We start from the raw sequence: 22536 nt of genomic DNA, 5'->3' as shown, positions 1-22536 counted from the left end.
CGTGTTTTTCTAAATCAAAGAAAAGTCTTAAGAATGAACGGGGCTATACCTAACATATAAGAATAATATATGTATTATTTGAAAGGAAGATATAGAAAGCAATTAGGCTCCTGCTGGCTTTACCAGGCTTTTTATTCTTTTCATATTGGTCTATTATTATAATCTAAACTTTTGCTACTTATTTTTTTTAGCTTATTTTAAATTGCATAGCTGTTATTCAAATATTTATGTTTATAGTTCGCATTAGACGGATAGATTTGTTACAAATACATTAATTCAATGTGTCTTTCTTTAAAAAAAAACTTTGTACATTTTTAGGTTGTTTTGGGGTTAGGAGCCCCAAAAGATATAATTACTCTTCCCTTACTACTGAGTGTGTATTATATACTTTTGTATAAATATAAATGTATGTGCACTTAACTAACTACGTAAATGCTAAATACTCAAAGTAGCCTCGCTACCCAGAGAGAAAAGGGACAATGGGCTGTATATTACATTATTTCTAAAGTTTTATAATAACGTTTTCTTATGCGTTGGCTTAACAATTTTGGGGACTTGTGATGGATTTTGATTGGTTGGTTTATTAAATTGAGTGTCCAAATGTTTCAAATTGTAATCTAAAGAAGAGGTAAATTTTTGCATTAACATTGGGGATGTGCATAAATTTATCGGCCTTTGTCTTATCTCTTTGTATCCCTGCCTATTTGATGTTCTACTTTCTTTAATTTCCATACTAATATGTAATATATATAAATTCCATAGCTATGATTAATCATCATAATAATTATAAGTGCATTTTCACCGTTAAACTTTTAAAGATTTTTATCTTAAACGCATATTTATAAAATCAAGTATTAACTGCCCTCTTCATAAATTTTTCTAAATGAATTATTATTTTAAATTTTGTTTTGAATATAAGACTAAAAACTATCAAACTATCTATATATAAATAATTCTTAAATTGGTCCAGCGATTAGCAAAATCCTTTCGTACAGAAGATCTTTTCTTTTAAAATGTGATTTTTTTAATGAATTTTTAAGCCCTGTAACTCTATCAAAGATATAAATTTCAAATTATTATTGTGAATGTTATCTTATAATAAAAAAAATTAAACTGTTAAAAAATGAAAAATTTCAATAATCTTAAAATATGAAAAACGTTATGCTTTTTATTCAAGCATATAAATTAGGTTCTTTTATAACATTTTTTATTAAAAAAAGTACAAAAAAAATCCTAAAGTCGCCAACAACCGCCTTTTGTATGAGTGGACAGACATACAGAGAAAAAGAAATGAATAGAGACGTTATCTGCACACAACATCAAATATATTCAAACTAAATTTATGTGTTTTATGTGATGGACTCATAGTCAGGGAGACAGGAGGGGACAATCAGCTGTTTTTTATGCTAGTCCTTAAAATTTTATAATAACGTTTTCTTATTAGTTGGCTCAATGCCTTTAAGGGCTTTTATTAGATTTGGATTGGTTTAGTCAACCACTAATTGTAATCTACACAAGGGTTATTTTTGTATATCACCGTTGGGGATGTACATCAATTTATCTGCCATTGTCTTATCCCTTTAGATCTATGACTTATGGTCCAGATTGTATGTCAGAGTGTGTGTGTGTCTGTGCCTTTTTGGAGATAGTAGTATAGTCTGAAAAAATACAGGATCAAAATTCAAAATAAAATTTAAGAACAATCTTATGAAAGATAGTCATGTGGATATCTCGTAAACGTAAAAACTAATTTTTCCTTATTTTAGTGGACTTTTTATTTGTCCTGTGCATAATAAAGCAGTTGATCAAATCAAAAATTAAAGAAAACAAATAAATTTTAAAAAATAAAGTCATAATATAGAAAATCAAACTATTTAATTGAACATTCTTAATTATGACTGGCGTAAACTAAATTATATATAGTATAATTAAATATTTAACAACTTTTGTTGCTTTTTAAGTAAAAAATGCCTTTTAAGAAGAATAGCATAAAATTATCTAAAGGTATTTTAAATACCCTTTTAAGATGCTGTGAGTATTGGTGCAAAAAATATGACGTAACAAAAAAAATTAGCCAATGAGAGGCCGTTATTGACCAATGGTAAAATTTATAGTGGCCTCTCATTGGCTAATTTTTTTGTTACGTCATATTTTTTGCACCCATACTCACAGCATCCCCTTTTAAGACCAGAAAATTACAAGATCTTTAGCTTCAGTTATAAAACTGTACTCTTTTATATTATAGGATTATTTACCAAAAACGTATCTATATCCATGCTAGGACCCTGTGCAAGCTTTCTAAAGGCATATAAATTTATAAAAAGTTGTATTCATAGGTATTCACATCACGGAGGGAGGGGACATTGGAATTTAAATTACTTTGGTACCCAAAGTTTTATCTTATCTTATTCTTATAATCAATAAATTTGGGTACTGTTATTTTGATTGGTTGGTTTAAAAGTTTTAAACAATAATTTTGATGTGCTGAAGGGGTAATTTCGTTCATCATCATTGGTGAAATATATTAATTTATAGTCCATCGTCTTATCCCCTAAGATCCCTGCATTTACAAGGAAGAAGGGTCAATAGTTGTTATATCAATCTATTCTACACCCCTTTCTTCCCTCTATTATATACTAGCTATCTAGAGTAACTGTACTCATATAAAAGATTTAGAAAGGAATATTTAGTTCTCATTGTGCTATCCCTACATCTCTGGGTATTAAAATATTTTAGGGTAGGAACAAAATTTGTCATACAACCAACTTGGTAACAAATTTCTAACAATTTAAATAGCTGAAAGGCGATTTCATACAAAGTAACCTGTTAAGCACTGAGAACTTCACCCTCCTTGTATTTTATTAAATTAAAAATAATAGGTGGGCATTTCTTTTCTTTTTTAATGCTTTTTCCCCTGACCGTTTTTAAGAGACGGACATTTTCAATTTAGAGCAGCTTTGAAACTAAAAACTTCTTATACATAAAAAATTCTTATTTGAGTGATAAAAGTAAAACTGGGACTAAAAGTAGTTTATGTAAATGATAAAATATTTGTGAGTATAAAAGCTTTTAAATTCCCCGACAACTGTAAAAATATTTTATATAAAGGACAGAAATAAAGATTCCTGCAATAAATTGGTATACAGAATTCAAAAAAGATTAAATAAGATTAGCCTTAGAAAAATAAAAATTCTTACAAAACTGGTTTTAATCTTATAATTTTTCATTTCAATTTCCATAGAAAGATGTCTAAAACACGATGCGACATAACAATTCTTACATTAACCCTTACAGATCGGGCCCCAATTCCCACCTTAATAGATCGGGGGGGGGGGGGGGGGGGGTCATATTGACCCCCCCCTCTATCTCGGCTCCTGTTACAGATAAAGACGTAAAAATTTTTTTCTGGTGGTTCATGTGTATTTTTAGAGAAAATTACTTTTTCTAGTCATAGCGGCCAGACCGCTCCTTAGCCGCTTTTTAGCGGCCAGCTGCTAAATATTAAAACAGCTGTAGAGCGGCCAATTTTGCAGCTAGGATGACCAAATTTTAGGACGAACTTTTATTTTTCATAACAAAAAAATTACTTTTTCTGATCATCGCCGAAAAACGGCAAATAACGGAAACCGCCATTTTCGGCGGTTACGGCGGTAAAACGGCGGTTGGCGGCGCCAATTAATATTTAATCTGTTTATTGTTGCTCAAGAATTTACCAAAAAAATTTTTAGGTCTCTAGCTGTAATAGAAGCCACGATATTCATGATATATTTCTGTAGTAAAAGCCGGACAAAAATCGGTCATAAAGTCGGTCAGGGAGCGGTCAAACGGTCATAACATCACTTTTCTCAGAAGGTCATTGATATCTAAGTATTCACCAAAAAAAATTTAGGTTTCTACCTTATACACAAAAGTCATAATGTAGAAATTAAGATTTATTTAGAAATTTTTTCTAACTTTGGTGCCACCTAACCGACTTTGACCGGACGCCACGACCGACACAGACCAGATATCCTTATGAGATCAACTCTTGCCGACGTATAATTACTAAACTTAAAAAGTCATGAAGTCACAACTCTCTATCTTACCTACAAAAAAAATGACATTGAAAAAACTAGAGGGGGGGGTCAATATGACCCCCCCCCCCCGATCTGTAAGGGTTAATGTTCACTTTTTTTTAATTGCAGTCTGCCCTGTTTACCATATTGTTTACGGAATCCTTTTATATCTCCCTGACAATGTATGTTTGAATTTTGAATGGACATAGACAAATGAGTCACATTTAAAGGATTTCACTTTCAGATAGAATATAAACAAACAAACAAGTATTGTAACATCCATAAGAAGCATAGCACAAAAAAGCATAGAATGAACAAACAGAAAAAATATGTTGTAGATCAAATGTTCCGTTATCATAACAAAGAAAATAAAGAGAGAGGATGTGAAAAAAAATTAGGGTTGTAGAGTAGCTTCGCTACTAAAAAGTTATAACGACTCTATTATATGGAGAGATATGACAATAGCAAATTAATGTTTTTTTTTAGAATACAGAATTTATGTATTTTAATTCATAATTGCATTGCTGATAGACTGACAATACAAAAAAGTTAAATACTTTAAAATACGAAGCCTTTCTTTCTTTCGTTAAATTCTTTTATTTTGTAATTTAATGGTTTGCATTCTATTTCAGTTTTTTACACTGTATTATTATAGACTCGCATACTTCTGGAGACTGTTACACAGTAGGAACTTTGTAGGATTCAAACAAATAGTTTTAATCAGGGCAAGTAGATAACAATGAAGGGTCCAAGGCACTAAAATACCTTGTTATTGCACTATCTTTGTCAGGAAGTCCTAACTGAGCACTTGTTTTTGAGGGCCCAATTCCCCTAACACTTATTTTTTATGTCGTGCATCTAACATAGCACTAGTAGGTACAACATCCATAGTTATAAAGCGTTTTTAGAACTCCTCAACAAGCGGAAGTAATATGTGTTAGGAACAATAGTTGGTTATCTTATCATGGCCAGGTTGCCCTTCCGTTATCTAAATGCGCTTTTTAGGGAAGCCGAAGCTTTATACCCACTGGTCATAGGAATCTAATTAGAAATTTAATATTTTTACATATATCTTAATTAGCAGCCGAGAAATAGAAAATTAAGAATGTATATATTTATATAGGTGCTTTACTCATTTAATGAGAAAAAACTAAAAGTGGTTTTAAAAAGCTTTATCATAAAGTAAAAGTTTTAGGTCAAAAATAATCATTAAGGATAAATTATAATTCCAGCCTTATCTGAAAATCTTTTAAAACAAAGAAAATCATTCTTTGGTCTCCGTTGGACATTTTACAACAGGGACAATTATGTTTATAACAAAAGTAGCATAGCAATAACATAAAAAGAATATTTTTCTAAATTTTTTTACATAGAATTTTACAGCAGTTTTCTGTACAACAAGGCTGACAGAATTCATAAAAGCGAAGCACTGAAATGGATGGACAAACGAACATGAACACTTGTAGAGTGTCAGAACTGAATAATCAGAATATAAATGTATAAAAGTCGAAACTAAATCGTAAGTAAATTTGTTGAAAACAGGATAATGTTTAAGGACATACTTACATTTTAGACTTGATTATAGAGATGCTTTGCTTATAACAATGTACTTTGATGTCCTAGGAATCAGTATTTCAAAAATCAGATCAATCAGATAATAATATCATATAAACTTTTTTTTAAATTTAAAAATCAATATGTTTTAAATGGACATACGGACATTCTGGTACCGTTTATAGAAGTGCTACGCTTTCTAAATCGTATCTAACTACTAAAGGAATCAGCATGCAAAGGACAATTCTAACATGCCTAAGTTTAGAAAAGCTTCGCTATTAAAAATCTACAAAAAAAAAACATATAAAAGTTTCTTTTGAGTCAAACAAGGCATAAAATGTAGCACAATACATTTTTGGGTTTTTATTCAAAATCATATTCAATAATATTTGAGAAAATTTCTAGATTTTATCATTCAAACTTCAGAATAATAAAAACATAATTGAAATTTTGGCCCCTAGAATTTTTGATATTTTTAGATAAAATATTTGATGTGATTATTATAATGATACAAATAATGGAATAGATATTAATCAAATACTAATAAGACAATTCATAAATAACTATATAAATCATAGTATTACAATCACTAATTCATTTTTATTTTTCAAGTGGCCCAATGCAATGAAAAGAATATAAGTCCAATGATTTTTCAACTTAAAATTTCCTAAAATCAAGAGACAGTTAACACTTTATTTCTTAGTGTAATTTTCAAAGTGCTTTAATTGTTATCAATTGAGAAAATGAATTCTATATTTACAAAATATCTTATTTTTTTAAAGAAAAATATGTAAAACTAGAGGTTGCCTGAAACCAGTTATGGAATTCTTAAGCTTCAGACAAAAACCTTACTACTTTATATAAAAGGATTGTAAAACAAAAAATAAACAGCTCAGCAAAAAGGACTAAAACAAATATTTTTTAAATGCCTTCTTCTTAAAATAAAATAAAACCAACTTGGCACAAAGTTCAAATTCTCATTAGTCCATAGATAAACACGATAAACACATTTCAAAACAAATTTCTGGTTCCAACATTTTTCTCATAAAAATTTCCCCCAATTTTGATCTTTGTCGGAATATGTCAAATTAAGTTTTGGTGGTCGAACCACTCAAAAAAGATTTAAACTTACGTTTTTCTTTGAAATATAATTCTTTCAAGGCTATGGATCAAAATTTTAAAAATAAACTAAGATGTGTTTTTTTCTCATTTGAGATGACATATTTTAGAATATAATAAGAAATGTCCTATTAAATCTTCTGGTTTTCAAGATTACTCTTAAATTTCAACATAATGAACATTTAAATTGTCATACAAGGATGTTAATAATCACTAACAAATAGATAAAAGTAAGAAACAAATAAGTAGATTAATAACCTAACAAGATATTTAGCTAACAATCCTTATAATAAAGTAAAAGGATATTTGTTTGTCTGTACCGAAGGATATCGCTAACCGCTGAATCAATCGGGTTCTCCTTAATAGGGTAGCTTCTCAGAGGTCCCGCGAAGATTAATAACTAATTTGGGGAAGGGTACCACCACCCACCCTTCTAGATAAATCGACAAAAATAAAAAACGCCGCCCTTTGGATATTTTTGCAATTAGCTAAAAACATAACTAATTCCATCTATAGGCGAAAAAAAATATTTTTGTTAAGTAGCTGATTTTAAAATAGATTGAAAAGAAAAATTTTACGTGTCCCTAGAGGCCTCTAGGGGCGTAACCGCTAGTAAGATATACAGTAACAGTTCATAGGAATTATAATCAAACTACCTCTAAAAATGGGAAGTGGTATTTAAAAATTAGCTAAATAAGCTCTTATGGCTGCAAATCAGTCGATTTTATGTTAATATATTTCTTTAGTGATTGAATGCTTTATAAAGAGGGAAGAGGGAAGAGGGAAGAAATGTAAAACTTCTGTGGGAGAGAAAATGGTGACCCAAAATGTTCCAGTTTTATCCACGTTTTTGTTGAATGTTTTTACTTGAATTCAGAACTGACAGAACTGATAGACACATTGACAGTTTAGGGATCTTCAAAACCAGGGAGGGAGGGGACATTGGGCTGTTTATTACACTAGTCCCAAAAGAATTATAATAACGTTTTACTATTCGTTGGCTTAGCAAACTTTGGAACTTTTATTGAATTTTGATTGTTTTTTTTTTAATTGTATTCTACAAAAGGGGTACTTTGTGTATCATCATTGGGGATGAACATCAATTTATCGGCCATTTTCTTATCCCTTTAGATCCCTGCATCAAACCAGCAAAAACATTTTCAATAAAGCTGTTTTTTTTTATATATTCAAGATTCTTTCTATAAATACAAGGATGACAACATCCAAAAGAGCGTGGGTTTGAAATGGAAGGATAATCAAACATTAAGACTTGAAGAGTGTCATAATTGAACAAGTAAAATATAAATGAAAAAGTTGAAACTAAATTTTAAGTAAATTTGTTGCAAAACTGCAATACTGTTTAAGGACATACTTAAAGTTTTAGGACTTTGATTCACTTATAAGAATATACTTTGTTGTCATAGGAATCATATTAATAGGGTAATTAAATATCACTCACCCAGAAAGCCGTTTCTTAGATACTTTGCTTTTATAAAAACTTTACCAAATAAATTTAGATCAAATTATAATCATTAATCTAAAGACTTTTTAAGCTTCTTAACATTTTTTTGTGCTGCTAAGCCTTTAAGTATCATGCTAACTTTTTATTGGCTTTCTAAAATAATCTTCCAAGCTTTTTGATATAAATATTTCTGTTCCCGTTGGGTTTGTGTGTAAATCAATTTTGATATGCTTGTACAACAAGATAATTTCAAAGTTTTAAAACATATTTATTATATGTAGCATGTCTATTAAGTCTCCCCCCCCCCCTTTTACTCTTTTTTCCTAGATAAATTGATATACAGGAACAAAAATAATAACTCTGTAAATAGAAATTATTGGTGAAAAAGTGTGGACCCTACAGGGGTTTGTTCAAACCAATACTTATTAAATCAATTAGCAAAGTTATTGGGCTTACGAATAAGATATCAGGTTTATCAAACTTTGAGTACCAGTATGATTTACAGTTTATTGAATCCCCTTCCCCAATATTGGATATTTATAGACAAAAATGTATGTTTTTTCTTCAAACAACTTAGAAATTCGTTCTAAATTAAATGATTTTGTTAGACTAATGTACTGGTTGCAGTTTAAATCGCTATAAACACAGTGTGGACACCCTACTTCTCTTCTTAGAATTGGATGGATTCACCGAATAATAGATGTTAGTACAACAGGAGTGAACCTACTGTGATTATAATTAACATAACAACCCTCCCCCACCCCAAGCAACATTTTTTGCCATGACTTTCTTTTTTATTGAAATGCTTTATAAATGTAACAAGGACTAATTTATCCATGATTAGAAAATAAAAAGATATTTTTCTTTTATATTGAAACTTTAGTACAGTATGAAAAACCTTTTAATTTTAAAAGTGATCTTAAAGGATTAGACAATAGATGATTTATTGATACATATCCCCATTTATCATTAACAAAATTATCCCTTTTTAAAAAATAAAACCATTGGTTGAAAAGTTTAAGTTTGGACACTACATATATGAAACCAACTTATCAAAATTCCATACCTGTTTCCAAAGTAAAAGTAAGATACAATAGTTATTAAACTTTGGTTACCATTTTAAAACAGTATTTTCTTTAGTGTGTTATTTTATTTCAAAAATATTATACATATAATCATAAAAAATTCAAAGCAAAAAATGATAAAACACCATCCAAGAAAAAAAAGGAATATACATGCATTATTCAAAATCGGACGGACTGACATACCAAATGGTTTATTAGTAGTTGCGCATTTGATAAGTAGCTTTTCTCACTAGGAAAGTTGCTACTCTTCAATATTTTAATAAACTTTTGTTATAAACAAGAATAGTAAAATCCAGAATTAGTTCAGCCCGTTCAATCTTAATTCTATATTCAATAAAGGTACTTTGGATAACAAAAAGTTCAAAATAATTGAGTCAGTTTTAGTGATATTGATTAGTATATTTAGCAAACCAAAAAGAAAACTTTAAGATATTAATAATTGTAATTTTCTTTATTAACAGTGTTACTAATCGTCATAAAAGTAATTGTACTATATTAATGATGTTTAATATTTAGAGAAACCAGTTCGTTGACCTCTTTTAACATCATCTAACCAATATCATTTTATGACCTCCCTTACACTCAAGGATAAAAAAGATATGGTATAACTTTTAAAAAATATATGTATATCACACAAAAAAATCATATATCTATGAAAAACTATTTATTTTATTTTAGGATACTGGTAAAATTGTTATATAATACTTCCTAACAAATGAAAATTTAAAAATGTAAAAGTGAAAAAGTAAAATTTAATTTAGCTTATATTTCTTAATTGTTTTCAAATATTGCGTAAAATCAAATAAAATAAAAGTATACTACTTAAGTCATTGTATTGAAACAATTTTTATGCGAGTTTCAAATTGATAACACACATCTAAATTCAACTAATATGTACCAAAGTTTGTTTGAGCTAGTAAAATCAAAATAGATATTTTTATTTTTTATTCTTAAACACAGAATCCCTTCAACCCAAACCTCTTACTCACACGTACCCTACATCTTTTTGGGTGGTGAAATCCCCTGCCCCCTTTTAAAGATTAAATTTCCATTGAATGGGGGAATGTGGGGCAAGAAATCGCCATAGGAGTTTTCAATTTTACATGCCATCCAATTTCAGTCTAATTCTTTTTTTTGCATAGCCAAATTTTCGCAAGGTGTGGGTAAGCTTTTACTTTTACATACACACACACACACACACACACTTACAAAGAAAATTAGTTTTTCTCTTCAAATATTTCAATGGTCAAAATCTAGTGAGAGATATTTCATCTGAAGAAAAATCATATTCTCTCATACACATTCATTATAAAAGAAAATACTTAATAAAAAAAATATTTTGTCTCAACAATGATAATTGTTGTGTGTGGCTGGGGGTTGCTTAGGCTGAGTGAGGCTCATTTGGGCTGAGATCAGATAAATCTAAATTTATTGGCTACAATTGAGAAATCTTGGTTGGCTTAGTAAGCCACGCGGCTGAATAAATACGGCTCCGGCTGCCAAGCCCTGCTTTTTACTACAAAACTTATGACTATATTCAATTTAATATTTTTATCTCCATTAGCATAAAAGGATTACAATAGAAAGCAGATTTAGATAATCCACTCACAAAAAAAACTTCTTGCGGATTTCTAGATCCATTTAATGTTATAAAATCTGGGAAATTTTAAGTTACTTCTGACCTAATATTCTGTTGTAACCCCTTCATATTGTTGACTATAGAGCCTAATCTTTTGGATTGTTCAATAAGATTTGCAACCATTGGTCAGAGTTGCCCTATCATGATATCGTATTTTTTAAGGAACCTTAATATATTTTAAAACATCCTTAACATTCAAATTTTCAATGGTCCTTTTGAAATGTCCACTTCTATCTGCACCTAACCTAACCCTACGGGAAACCTAATTCTGATATTAGAGTAATTACTACATTTTTAACTTGTCCTAATCATAAAATTGGATTATTTAAATTTAACCTAATCAAACCCAGCCAATATCTATTATGTTCCACAAATGCAATACTTTACTGCCTAATGTTTAAAATTTATTCTCGTATTCATTCGAATCCGGTGGATAGGAACCGGTTCTCATTCATACGAAAAAACTATGTCTAGCATCGTATTATATCCAGCTTTCTACGAATATAGAAATGTACAATCATAAGATTAAAACTAGTTTTAATCTCATAATTGTACTTTCTTTATCCGCGGAAAGCCGTTTATAATACGATGCGAGAAATAACTATTCTTAAATTTGGCCACTCCGAAGGTGAGCAAAAAGTGTAGTAACACTGTGACATGCAGAGAAAAGATAATCTTTAATACAGAAGCTGATATGAAATTATTACCCCTATTCAAAACACATCAAATTATTTCTCCTATTCATGAGAAAGCCAACGGACCTCCCATTTAGAAATGAGGTCTGTTTAAGGTTAGGTAAGGTTTAGAAATACACTGCAGAGTTAAAGCTTCCAAAAGGGATAGAACCAATTTTCCAGTGTGGCTTCGAAACCGATTAATATCCGGTGGATTAGAACTGGTTCTCAGCCATACTTTTAAAAAAATGGTTTTAATCTTTTAATTGTACATTTTTATATTCGCGGAAACCTGTTTATAATATAAATATTTTTATTATTGTAACTTTTCTGTAAGTAAAAACTGTTATAAACGTTTTTTATATCTGATATACATAATAAATCAATTCAAAAATACTTTTCTATGATAAAAAGTTTCTAATAAAAATGCAGGAAATAAGATTTACAATTTGAGAAAATTCAATCACCGCCAATAATTTTCTTTTCTCGATCCCGTTAACCACATTTTGTCGTGGCAAAAAATTGTATTCCACTTAGATGTATAGACTTTAAGACAGGAAGTTTTCCTAAAACCAGAGCTTCAGGAATTAGTAAATGAACGATAAAATAATTGTTTTACCTTTTAAAATGGTTCTAGGAATCTTTTTATGTAATGAAATTTTAAAATTAACAGGAAGTCTATGTGTTTTTGTCTGTCTGTGTGTTCCGAAGGATCTCTGTTACTGGTGAACTGATATGGTTCTACTTTACAGTGCAGTTTCTCATAAGTCCTGGGAAGGTTCATAACTATTTTAGGGAAGGTTACCACCAACTTCCTAAAAGAAATGACTAGAAAGATTATCCCCAAAAGTCCCTCAAGAAGCGTCTAAGGGCGTACATTGCAAAATTGCTTTTTATTGAGACAAACATTAAAGTTTTATACTAAATCCTTAATCCTTTAAAGTGAACCCAAGTGCAATAAGCTTATTTATTGTCCCTCATTATGTTTGGCCACAGAATAAAAATACATAAAGGATGGGTTTTCTCCGACAACATACAAGGAAGGTTATTTCCAGTACGACTTCGAAACTGATTAATATCCGCTGGATTAGAACCAGTGTTCTTAGCTGTACTGTAAAACCAAGTATAGCATCGTATTACAGACAATTTTCCATGAGTATTGAAATAAAAATCATAAAAATAATAACAGTTTTAATGGTCTATGTATTTCGGCCCCTCGCGGCTAACAAAACCGGTTTTAATCTTATAATTTTTTACTTTAATATATGCGGAAAACTGTCTATAATACGATTCGAAAAATGATTATTCCAATTTTAGCAGAGAATTTTAGCATCTTTTTGCTTATGGCTAATTTGATAAAATAAGATTTCTGTCTTTTTATCTTTTATTTTATCTATAAACAAGCAAATTTCCCACAAAGCCTACTAACACGCATCACTTATGGAATAGATTTGCTTCTGACAAATTAGGGGGCAACACGAGGTCTGGGAAAATTATTTTGGTTATCGGTTGTTTGTTGGTTGTTGCTACTAATAAAATAATCAACAAGGATGATAACACCCATGGATAACAAAACGAAAAGAAAAGAACTCGTTTATACAGTTATCTATGATACAAAGTAGTACGAATTATGGTAAGTCGACCTGACAATTTTAGTATTAAAAGAGACACTATATAAAAATTTGCTAAGAAGGTTATTTCTACATGGGGCGTTTTCTGATTTGATGAACCTCCTGTGGACCTAAATAAAGCTTCCCTTTAAAGGAGAATTATATCGATCCATTGGTTAGTGAGATCTTAAGTTACTGACATATAAGGGGACATTCTGTTTATTTTATATATAGATAAATCATATTTAAATTTATTTTTGTAAGGACATTATATCAAGATGTCAATAATAGCACAAAAGATTAACAGGGTTAATTTAAAAAGATATTTAAAATACAGCTCAAAAATCTTCTAATTAGTTGTTAATTTTGCTTCATTAACGCCAAACCATTTTGTTTACATAGTTTTTTTTGTGTGATATTTATCTAATTAATACAATGCCTCAATTATTTTTAATTGAAAATCAAAAAAAGACATTGTTTTTGTTTAATTTGATGTGAGAAAATTATGTAAATCTAATGATAATCGGAAATCTATAAAAATACAGAAGAAATATCTCTTTTAATTTAGAAAAAAATCTTATTATAGATCTTTCAAGAAATAAGAAAAGAACAGAAACTGTTAAAACTGTTTAGTTAGAGAAAAAAAATATGATATATGGTATTGACAAATCTTTGTTTTGGCAAATTAAATAAAATTGTTCAGTTGTTAGCAAAATTTTAACTGGCAGACAAAAAACTTACTACTTTGTTGTATAGATAACGGTAATAAGACATAATGAGAACCTAGTCAACACAGAAACCAACAAAATTCTCGACAGAAAACCAAAAAAATGTAATAAAAATATACAGCTACTAGAAATAGAATAAGAATTAACAGCTACTAGAAATAGAATAGAAAAATACAGCTACTAGAAATAGAATAAAAATATACAGCTACTAGAAATAGAATAAGAATTAACAGCTACTAGAAATAGAATAGAAAAATACAGCTACTAGAAATAGAATAAAAATTAACAGCTACTAGAAATAGAAAAAAAATATACAGCTACAAGAAATAGAATATCATAGGTAAAATTAATGATTTTTTTTAGAATATAGGTAAGAGAAATATAATATAAGTAACAAAAGTTTTAAAAACAGCGATGGAGGAGACATTTGGATGTTTATTGCTATAGTCTCCAAAGTATTTAGTAACGTTTCGTATTCGTTAGTATAACAACTCTGGGTTCTTTTATTGAATTTTTATTAGTTGGTTCATGAAGTCGAGTGTTCAAACGGTAATCTATAGAAGGGGTAATTTTGTGTATTATCATTAGGGATAAACATAAATTTGTCGGTTATTGTCTTATTCCTTTAGATCCTTGGTTAACAAGGAAAATAAGAATTAGGAGACATGCAAAAATATTTTTTTCTTTTCTAGATTGTTAATCTATATCCAAAGCCAATAACTTAATTGGTAAAGTAATAATATAGGTAACACCTAATAAGATCCTAAGGTAACACCAAAAAGTAGGTAAATAGAAAAGCAAAGTGTCATGACCCCTATTTAAGTTCAGGTAAAGGTGCTAAAAATATAAAGATGCCATTTCCTCTTTAATATTTAACAATTGCTCTCTTTTTTTGTTTTAATCTTTTTAAGAATTAGTTTAAGTAGGTTAAAATAGGCATGCCAACTATTAACTCGAATTATAAAAATTACTTCTTCTAAAAAATCATTAGAAAAAAAAGCTAATTGAACAAAATAAATTTATATTTTTGGCAAGTCTAACTAAATATAACTTTATATCTATGGAAGATGAGTTGTTTAAAAATAAATTAATAAGGGATTGATTGGACAATGAACAATAAATGGTCTTCCCCTCAACCTTCCACACAACCCCTCCCCCCCTCCCAAATGTGTTAGTAAATATTTATAATTCTCAATCCCATTCCATGTGTCCCTGTGCTTTGAAGGGATGGGATTGTTTGAAAACTAATGTGCATAATGGTTTAATGTGACATAATTGCGCAAAAAAGTTCATCCCTTCTCTCCCAACACAGAGTGGGCAATGAGTTGAATACTGACTGCTTAAGTGGTTATCCTACTTTACTAGACATCTTAGCTTTTCATAGAAATGCGGATTTTATCTTGAAAATAAAAAAATAAAAATCGACTTGAGTTTTTGTTTTTGATAATTTTAAAGTACTTGGGTTTGGGTCATGCAAAGAAAACGAAGTTGAGGGTTTTGTCGCATTTTGACAGTAGCTTTTGAAAGGTTATTTTAGGTTAGGTAAGTGTCAATGATTACCCCGCAGGATTAGAGCCCCCCCACCCCGCAGGGGCTAGAAATAGGAGAAAAGCTACTGTGAAAATGCGACAAAACCCGAAACTTCGTTTTCTTTCCATGATCCTTTGTTTTCTATAAACTGAAAAAAACACTGTGAATGTTTAACAACAATTCTTTGAGAATCATATATTCAAAACGAATATAGATAAAAGATAATATGTATTAGAATATCTTCTAAACTAACTACAAATCAACTCAAACCCCATCCTAATATAAATAATTTTCTCTTGTGTGTTGAAAGCCTAAATGAGCACATTAATTTTTTAGGTGTCCTTAAAATGACACGGAAAAAAACAGAAAGACACAAAAACTAACAGGAAACATTGTCCAGGAGGGTTTTAAGCTATTTTTGAGGGGAATAATCGACACACAATTGGAAATATCCAAATACAAAAACTTAACCTCTCCCACCTTTATTTCAAACTTTTTGTAGCTACTATTTTATCTAATTACATAAAAAGTTTTTTAATGTTAATTTAAAAATTTGCTATCTAAAATGTAGATAAATTTTTTTGTTTGGGAATACTGAAGGGGTTGAAAAGACAAAGATATATGTACAAACTTATCTCCGCCCATTTCCCTATCCAATTTTAAAGTTTAGCCCTAAGAAATTGCAAGTCCACACGTAAATGTAATTTCAACAATTATAAGCAGCACAGTATTTCATCAATTGGGTTGTGTACGTCAAAAATTAGGGTGAGTTTTCTCCAGGGTAAGATGGGGCAATTTACAGTAAATGATTCTTCCCCCATAATTTATTCGCTGTGAATTGTGATCTCAAAATTGATTGAATTGAACAAATAAACATTTTTAAACTTATGTTAGAAAAGCTCAGTACCTTTATAGATTAGCAAACATGTTGGTGCATTAGAAAATCTTGAGCTTCGCTTACATGGGAGTTTTCTTCCTTGTATTATTATTACTTTAATGATTTGAACAAGTCAGTTTAAGGGTGAATAATTGTACAAAAACTCAACAACTTTTTGTTGCTTAACTAAAAAGAAAGGCATTAAATTAAGTCAGAGAAAAAATTTAATTTTAACATGAATCGTGTGTCATTAAAATCACCATTTAAAGAAAAGCCCATAAATTAGGGGTAAAGTTTTTTGTGTTGATATATTTTACTGTCGAACAATTGTGTACGTTTTTATAACATAGATAAGTTCTTATAAAAGGAGAACATTAAATCATTTTGATACAAAAATATAGATAAATTATTTTTCTTTGCTTTTTGCTATAGTAAAAAGGACGAAAAATTACATTAGTTGCAGACTTTAAAGTAACTACAAAAAGTATAAAGATAATTGTATTTCATTATCTATATGAAAACAAAAAACCTGAAAGGTTAGACGAGTATGACCGACAGACTGACAGACCAATAAGTTGTTTACTGTATGCTCGTTGGTAAGGGATACATTTACCAAAAAATCTGCAGTTTATCTTATAAAGCAACCTGGAAAAACACTTCTCTCGCATAGTGGGAGGTCAGACTGACTGACGGACAGACAAAGTGAACACTGGACTAGCATAACTACCAAAAAGAGGCTAAAATGTAACTGGCATATACACAGAAAAAATATAAGGATGAGATGATAGTTATTTCTCGCATCGTATTATAAACGGCTTTCCGCGGATATAGAATGTACAATTATAAGATTAAAAACAGTTTTTTAGCCCCGAGGTTCCGAAAAAAACTTGTTTTAATCTTATGATTGTACATTTTTATATTCGTAGAAAGCTGGATATAATACGATGCTAGACATAGTTTTTTCGTATGGATGAGAACCGGTTCCTATCCACCGGATTCGAATGAATACGAGAAAATATATTACATTAAACGATAATGATAAAGTATAGAGCATCTTTGCTCCCTTTAGAAATTAAATAAATCAAATAATCCTTTCTAGATTCTAAAAGAAGAAAGTTAGAAAAGGTAGTTAATATTAATATTCCCATTAATCAGTATGTGTACATTACATACATATCAGGGGATGAATATTTAATTAAAAATTTCTATAATAAATAGATCCAACATTCAAATCTCAGTGTGCAACTCTATTAAAGGCCAAAGGAATTCTTTTTATATGTACATGTGTGTTTTATAATGCTTAGGTTTCATCACATTTTAGTTTCAAACCGTAGAAGATTGTCTTAAAGAAACCAGGATCTAAAAGGATAAGACAATGTCCGATAAATTGATTTATATATAATTACCCCTTCTGTAAATCACAATTAGTGGTTTATACGTTTTGACACTCAACTTAATAAACCAACCAATCAAAATCCAATAAAGGCCCCAAAGTTGTTAAGCCAATAAATAAGAAAATGTTATTATAAAACTTTGGGTACTTGTGTATTAAACAGCCCAATGTCATGTCAAATTAAAATCATGGAATTACTTAAAAGTTAATTACATATTAAAGCGAAATATTTTTTTTTGTCTCTAAATAAATATTATAATCTGGCTGAAATTAAAAATAAAAATAACTCTATGTAAACGGTAAAGTTGGAAGCACTTTGTTTTCTCAGATTTTCTTGGAATAGTACACTGTTTTCCTAAGAATCATTGTTACAAATATCAGACGAACAGGATAATTATATCATACAAAATTTTGTTGTTAAAAATGTTTATCTATGTGATCGTAATTTGTAAAAGTTGAAGGTTGAAAACCTTTTTCTATGATTTTTACTTTACATGTAATGGACTTAAACTTTCTTGTTACTAATTTATGTACATACACCACATGTGTACATCAGAAAGCATCAACATAAACCAACCCTTTCCTTATCTATCTACATAGGCTTTACTTTCATAGCTTTCTAAATCCATTATCAGGCCACCTTGCCACAAATATAAGGGTGGGGGTACTTTTGTACATGTATTAATTAATATTTCAATTAATACTTTAAAAGTGCCTTCTTCGTATGGTTTTGAATTTTATCTATTTTTTTATTTTATGTCTATGAGAAGTTAAAATGTTGTTGATAAAATATGACAAATACAGTGTGTTTTTTTTATGAGAACTTTTTTGAAAGCAATTTTACCCCACTTATAGTTATCAGAATTTTCACAGTAGCTTTTGGTAGGTTATTTTAGGCTAGGTTAGGTTAAGTTGGATTATGAATCTAAAGATAATTTTTGTTAGCCCATCTGCTTTATAAATAGGATATACAGTGTGTTTTTTTTATGAGAACTTTTTTGAAAGCAATTTTACTCCACTTATAGTTATCAGAATTTAATGATTAATGGCTTATTTTCTTTGTTTTTTAAGGCAATTAATAGAACAACAAAAAAATATTTCAGTTTTTATTTTAAAAGTACAGTAAAATCTAAATTTCAAAACTTAGGTGTCAACATATAAAAATGGTTTTAGTGCATTTTTCTTAAAAAAATGGATTTTCTGTAGTCGACTTTGGGGGGCCAGTACTCCCTCCCTGGTTGAGATATGACCTTCAAACTTTGATATGTTCTAGTACATGTCTCTAATAGTATCTATATCTCAACTTTGAAGTGTTTAGCAGCCATTCTTGCAAAAGGTTGATTATTTGAGCATAAGAAAAATGCGCTAAAACCATTTTTAGATGTTGACACCTAAGTTTTGAATTTTAGATTTTACTGTACTTTTTAAATAAAAACTGAAATATTTTTTTGTTGTTCTATTAATTGCCTTAAAAAACGAAGAAAATAAGCCATTAATCATTAAATTCTGATAACTATAAGTGGGGTAAAATTGCTTTCAAAAAAGTTCTCATAAAAAAAAACACACTGTATATCCTATTTATAAAGCAGATGGGCTAACAAAAATTATCTTTAGATTCATAATCCAACTTAACCTAACCTAGCCTAAAATAACCTACCAAAAGCTACTGTGAAAATACGACGAAACGACCCTTAAGAGGCATTGCCAAGAAAGGGACTATACCCAAACAAAAACTACTTAATCCGAAACAACCCGCTTTGCTAGACAAAACAGGCTTCAAATGTTCACCCTCAGAGTCATATTTAATTAACCCCATGCGAAAAAAAACCTTTTAACTTGTAAGGGGTGTTTTAAGGGATGGTATGCATCATAGACTAAGAATATTTACAGATAGGTAGTACAAAAGTTTTTTCAATACTAATAATCTATTTATAAAAAATAATTTGAAGCTTATAGTATCTTGTAATTGCACAAAAGAATTAATAGAAGATTAACTATTGAACTGTTCATTATGACTTTTTTTTCATTTTATGAGCAGCTTTGCTGGAATATGAAGTGGAGAAAATCTACCAAATATTTCATTCAAAATCATTTCACCATACTGGCAATTATTGTGAAGAAAAAAAATCAATTTAATCTAAAATTACATTCAAACTAAAATACACAGTGTAAGTTCTTTCTTGTCTGTGAAAAGAAAGAAAATTTTAGAATTCAGTGTGCAAATGGTTTCAAAAGGCTTGCTAAGTGTCAGATACAAACTCATTACTTGTAGCAAAGCTACTCTATAACTAGAGTATATACGTACGTCACTACTGTGGAGCAAATTTTTTAAATTCTTCCCCGAACCTTCAGAAAAAAAGCCCCTAGAGGCTAGGGGCGAAGCCGCTAGTTCTTTATAAAAGCCTTTTTATTTTTTAGCTTGTTATTGCTATGCTACTTGCAGACATTATTATTCTTGTTTGTTTTAATGATATTTTCTAAGTTATTTTTGCATATTAAATTCGCATACATAGAACATAAATAATAAATAAATGTATAAAAATTCTTAACATTAAAATAAAACCTTATGTAGTATGTATGTCAGAAAAAGAGGTTTGGGAAGTATTGTTTTCACTTTTCAAGTCAGAGAAATTTAAATTTAAGAAAATAAATCTTCTGAAAATAAGAATCTAAAAAAAATAAAATTAGCTATGTAAAGAAAATGTTAGTTTGATGAAAATTGAAATATCTCCTAATAATTATTATTTATTTATTTATTTTAATTAACTATTCTTAAGCTTAAATATGGAGTATAAGAGAAATATTTTATCACTGTTTACTACTTTACTGTTCTTTGTGTTTAGAAAGCTATTACTAGATTATAATTATATTTTAAAATTCAGTTTTGTGATGGTTTTAGGCTATTTTTTACCCTCCCGATCCCTATAAGCACAGAACCTTTTTTTAGGAGCGCATCCGCTAGAAAATTAGCTTTCTAAAGCCCTGACTACTCATAACCCTAAAACATAATTTTAATTCTAAATCAAAACCTCATATTGGTGTTATAATTACCCCACTCTAGACCAAAAATTAGCACATAACCGTAATTATCCGGAGCCCCATATAATTACACTTATATACAAAATTACAAAAGAAAATTGGTAATTGTTATGTATGAGAAGAAATAGGAATAGAGATTCTTAATAAATATAAATATTGAACTTAATAAGTTACTCATATTTTTATTTGATTGAAGGGATTTAAAGGGAAAGGACAATGGACGATAAATTGATATTAATAGCCAATAAAAATACCTTCTTCTGTAGGTAACAATTAATGGTTGACAAGTTTAAACACTCAACTGAATGAACTAACCTTCAAATTCAATAAAAGTTCCCATAATTATTGAGCCAGCAAATAAGAAACTGTTATTATATAATTTTGGGGACTAGTGTAATAAACAACCCAAAGTCCCCTCCCTCCCATACTTGATTGTCAATCGAGGTATCTTAAAACGACAAAATACAAAAATTGGTCCCCATTTTTTATAATCTTATTTAACTTCAAGCATTTATGAAAATTGAAAACTTTAAAAAAAATTTTCTCAAAATTCTAACTCAAATGTATTATACTAAAGATTTTGCGAAGTTTTTCAACTTGTTATTCTGTGTCCATGTAATAGGAAGAGCTTGGGTACTAATTATCAATTATTTCAGTGCTTTCTTTTTATTATGAGAAATTACAAAGAGAAAACAATTTTAGTTTTTATCTTTAGCTATTAATCTTAAAATTATATAAAAAATACTTTGCTTAACGGTTTTTAAGAAATAAAATAACCTTTCCTTCCTTAGATGTTAAAATCCTTAAGACTAATATGAAGCATTTGGGGAAAATTAAGCAAAATACTTTTTTGCGAGATTTTAATGGACAAACATTCAAGCATTCCAACAAAAATTTCATCTATGAAATTTAGTAACAAGGTTTTTGTTTGAAGCAAAGTTTCTCTGAAATAATTTCAGTTGTGCTTTTCAGGGAAGATAGGCCGGTATCTTTAGGCTACTGACAATGCACCCCTTTACCCAAAAATAAGGCCCCTAGAGGCAAGGGGCCCAAGTTTTTATTATTAAGTTTCAAAACTGGGTTTTTCCTTTCAAGCTTAATTAAAATTTTAAATTATAATTTTATATTAAAAGAGGCACATTACCTCATATAGAATTTGACCACAAACGAACTTTTAAAACCTTTATTTTTTTATGCCTATTTTAGGTTAGGTTAGATTGAATATGAATTAAAAGAGCCCCGCAAGAGAGTGATAGAACTCCGTAGATAAGGGCCCTACTCTGAGTTAGAGTCCCTTATGTTTTTCAAAACTTATAAAAAGGTTCAAAAGTAAGTTTAAGTGAAAGCAAATATACTATTTAGGCATAAATAAACGATTAGAAATGCACTTACCACTTTCATTGTTAACAGATAAAAATATCCTTCACAGAGATAGAGAGAAGAAAAGTGAGGTGATGTGATCCTTACTGAAGCCAAAATACGACTATTCCGCTTTTTCTGACATATATGTGTTGTATACAACCAAAATTCATATGGGCGACCAAAATTTCTTATCCTCATTCTAATTTTTTCTCCACATCCTTTCCCCTTTTTGCATTAGCAGCGCCACATATGAAGTTTCTCCCGCATTTTCCCCCTCTCCCCACGCCCCGCGCTCCTGGTTCGACATTTTTCTCTGTGTGTCGTTTCTTCCGACTTGAAAAACCATCCGGGAGAAAATAAAATCTGGAAAATCCGCTAAGTATCTTTGAGCGTGATTCCTAAGGAAACA

General features: G+C 29.6%; 1 protein-coding gene across 2 annotated transcripts in view; it reads right to left on the bottom strand.

Annotated features, from left to right (window-relative positions):
• Positions 1–22301, bottom strand: part of LOC145328741 (uncharacterized) — a 65027-nt gene extending 42726 nt beyond the window's left edge. Inside the window, exon 1 of one of the 2 annotated variants that reach the window (XM_080172560.1) lies at positions 22158–22301. In XM_080172560.1, coding sequence (XP_080028686.1) covers positions 22158–22166 — 9 coding nt within the window. In that variant the 5' untranslated portion in view covers positions 22167–22301. The remainder of the gene's footprint in view (positions 1–22157) is intronic. The other variant, XM_080172561.1, reaches the window with a different exon arrangement.
• Positions 22302–22536: the final 235 nt, after the last annotated feature.

This window comes from Acartia tonsa, chromosome 9 (assembly GCF_053477335.1).
Source record: "Acartia tonsa isolate MP-2025a chromosome 9, ASM5347733v1, whole genome shotgun sequence".
NCBI classification, from domain to species: domain Eukaryota; kingdom Metazoa; phylum Arthropoda; class Copepoda; order Calanoida; family Acartiidae; genus Acartia; species Acartia tonsa.
This window is presented reverse-complemented; position numbering and strand designations above follow the sequence as displayed.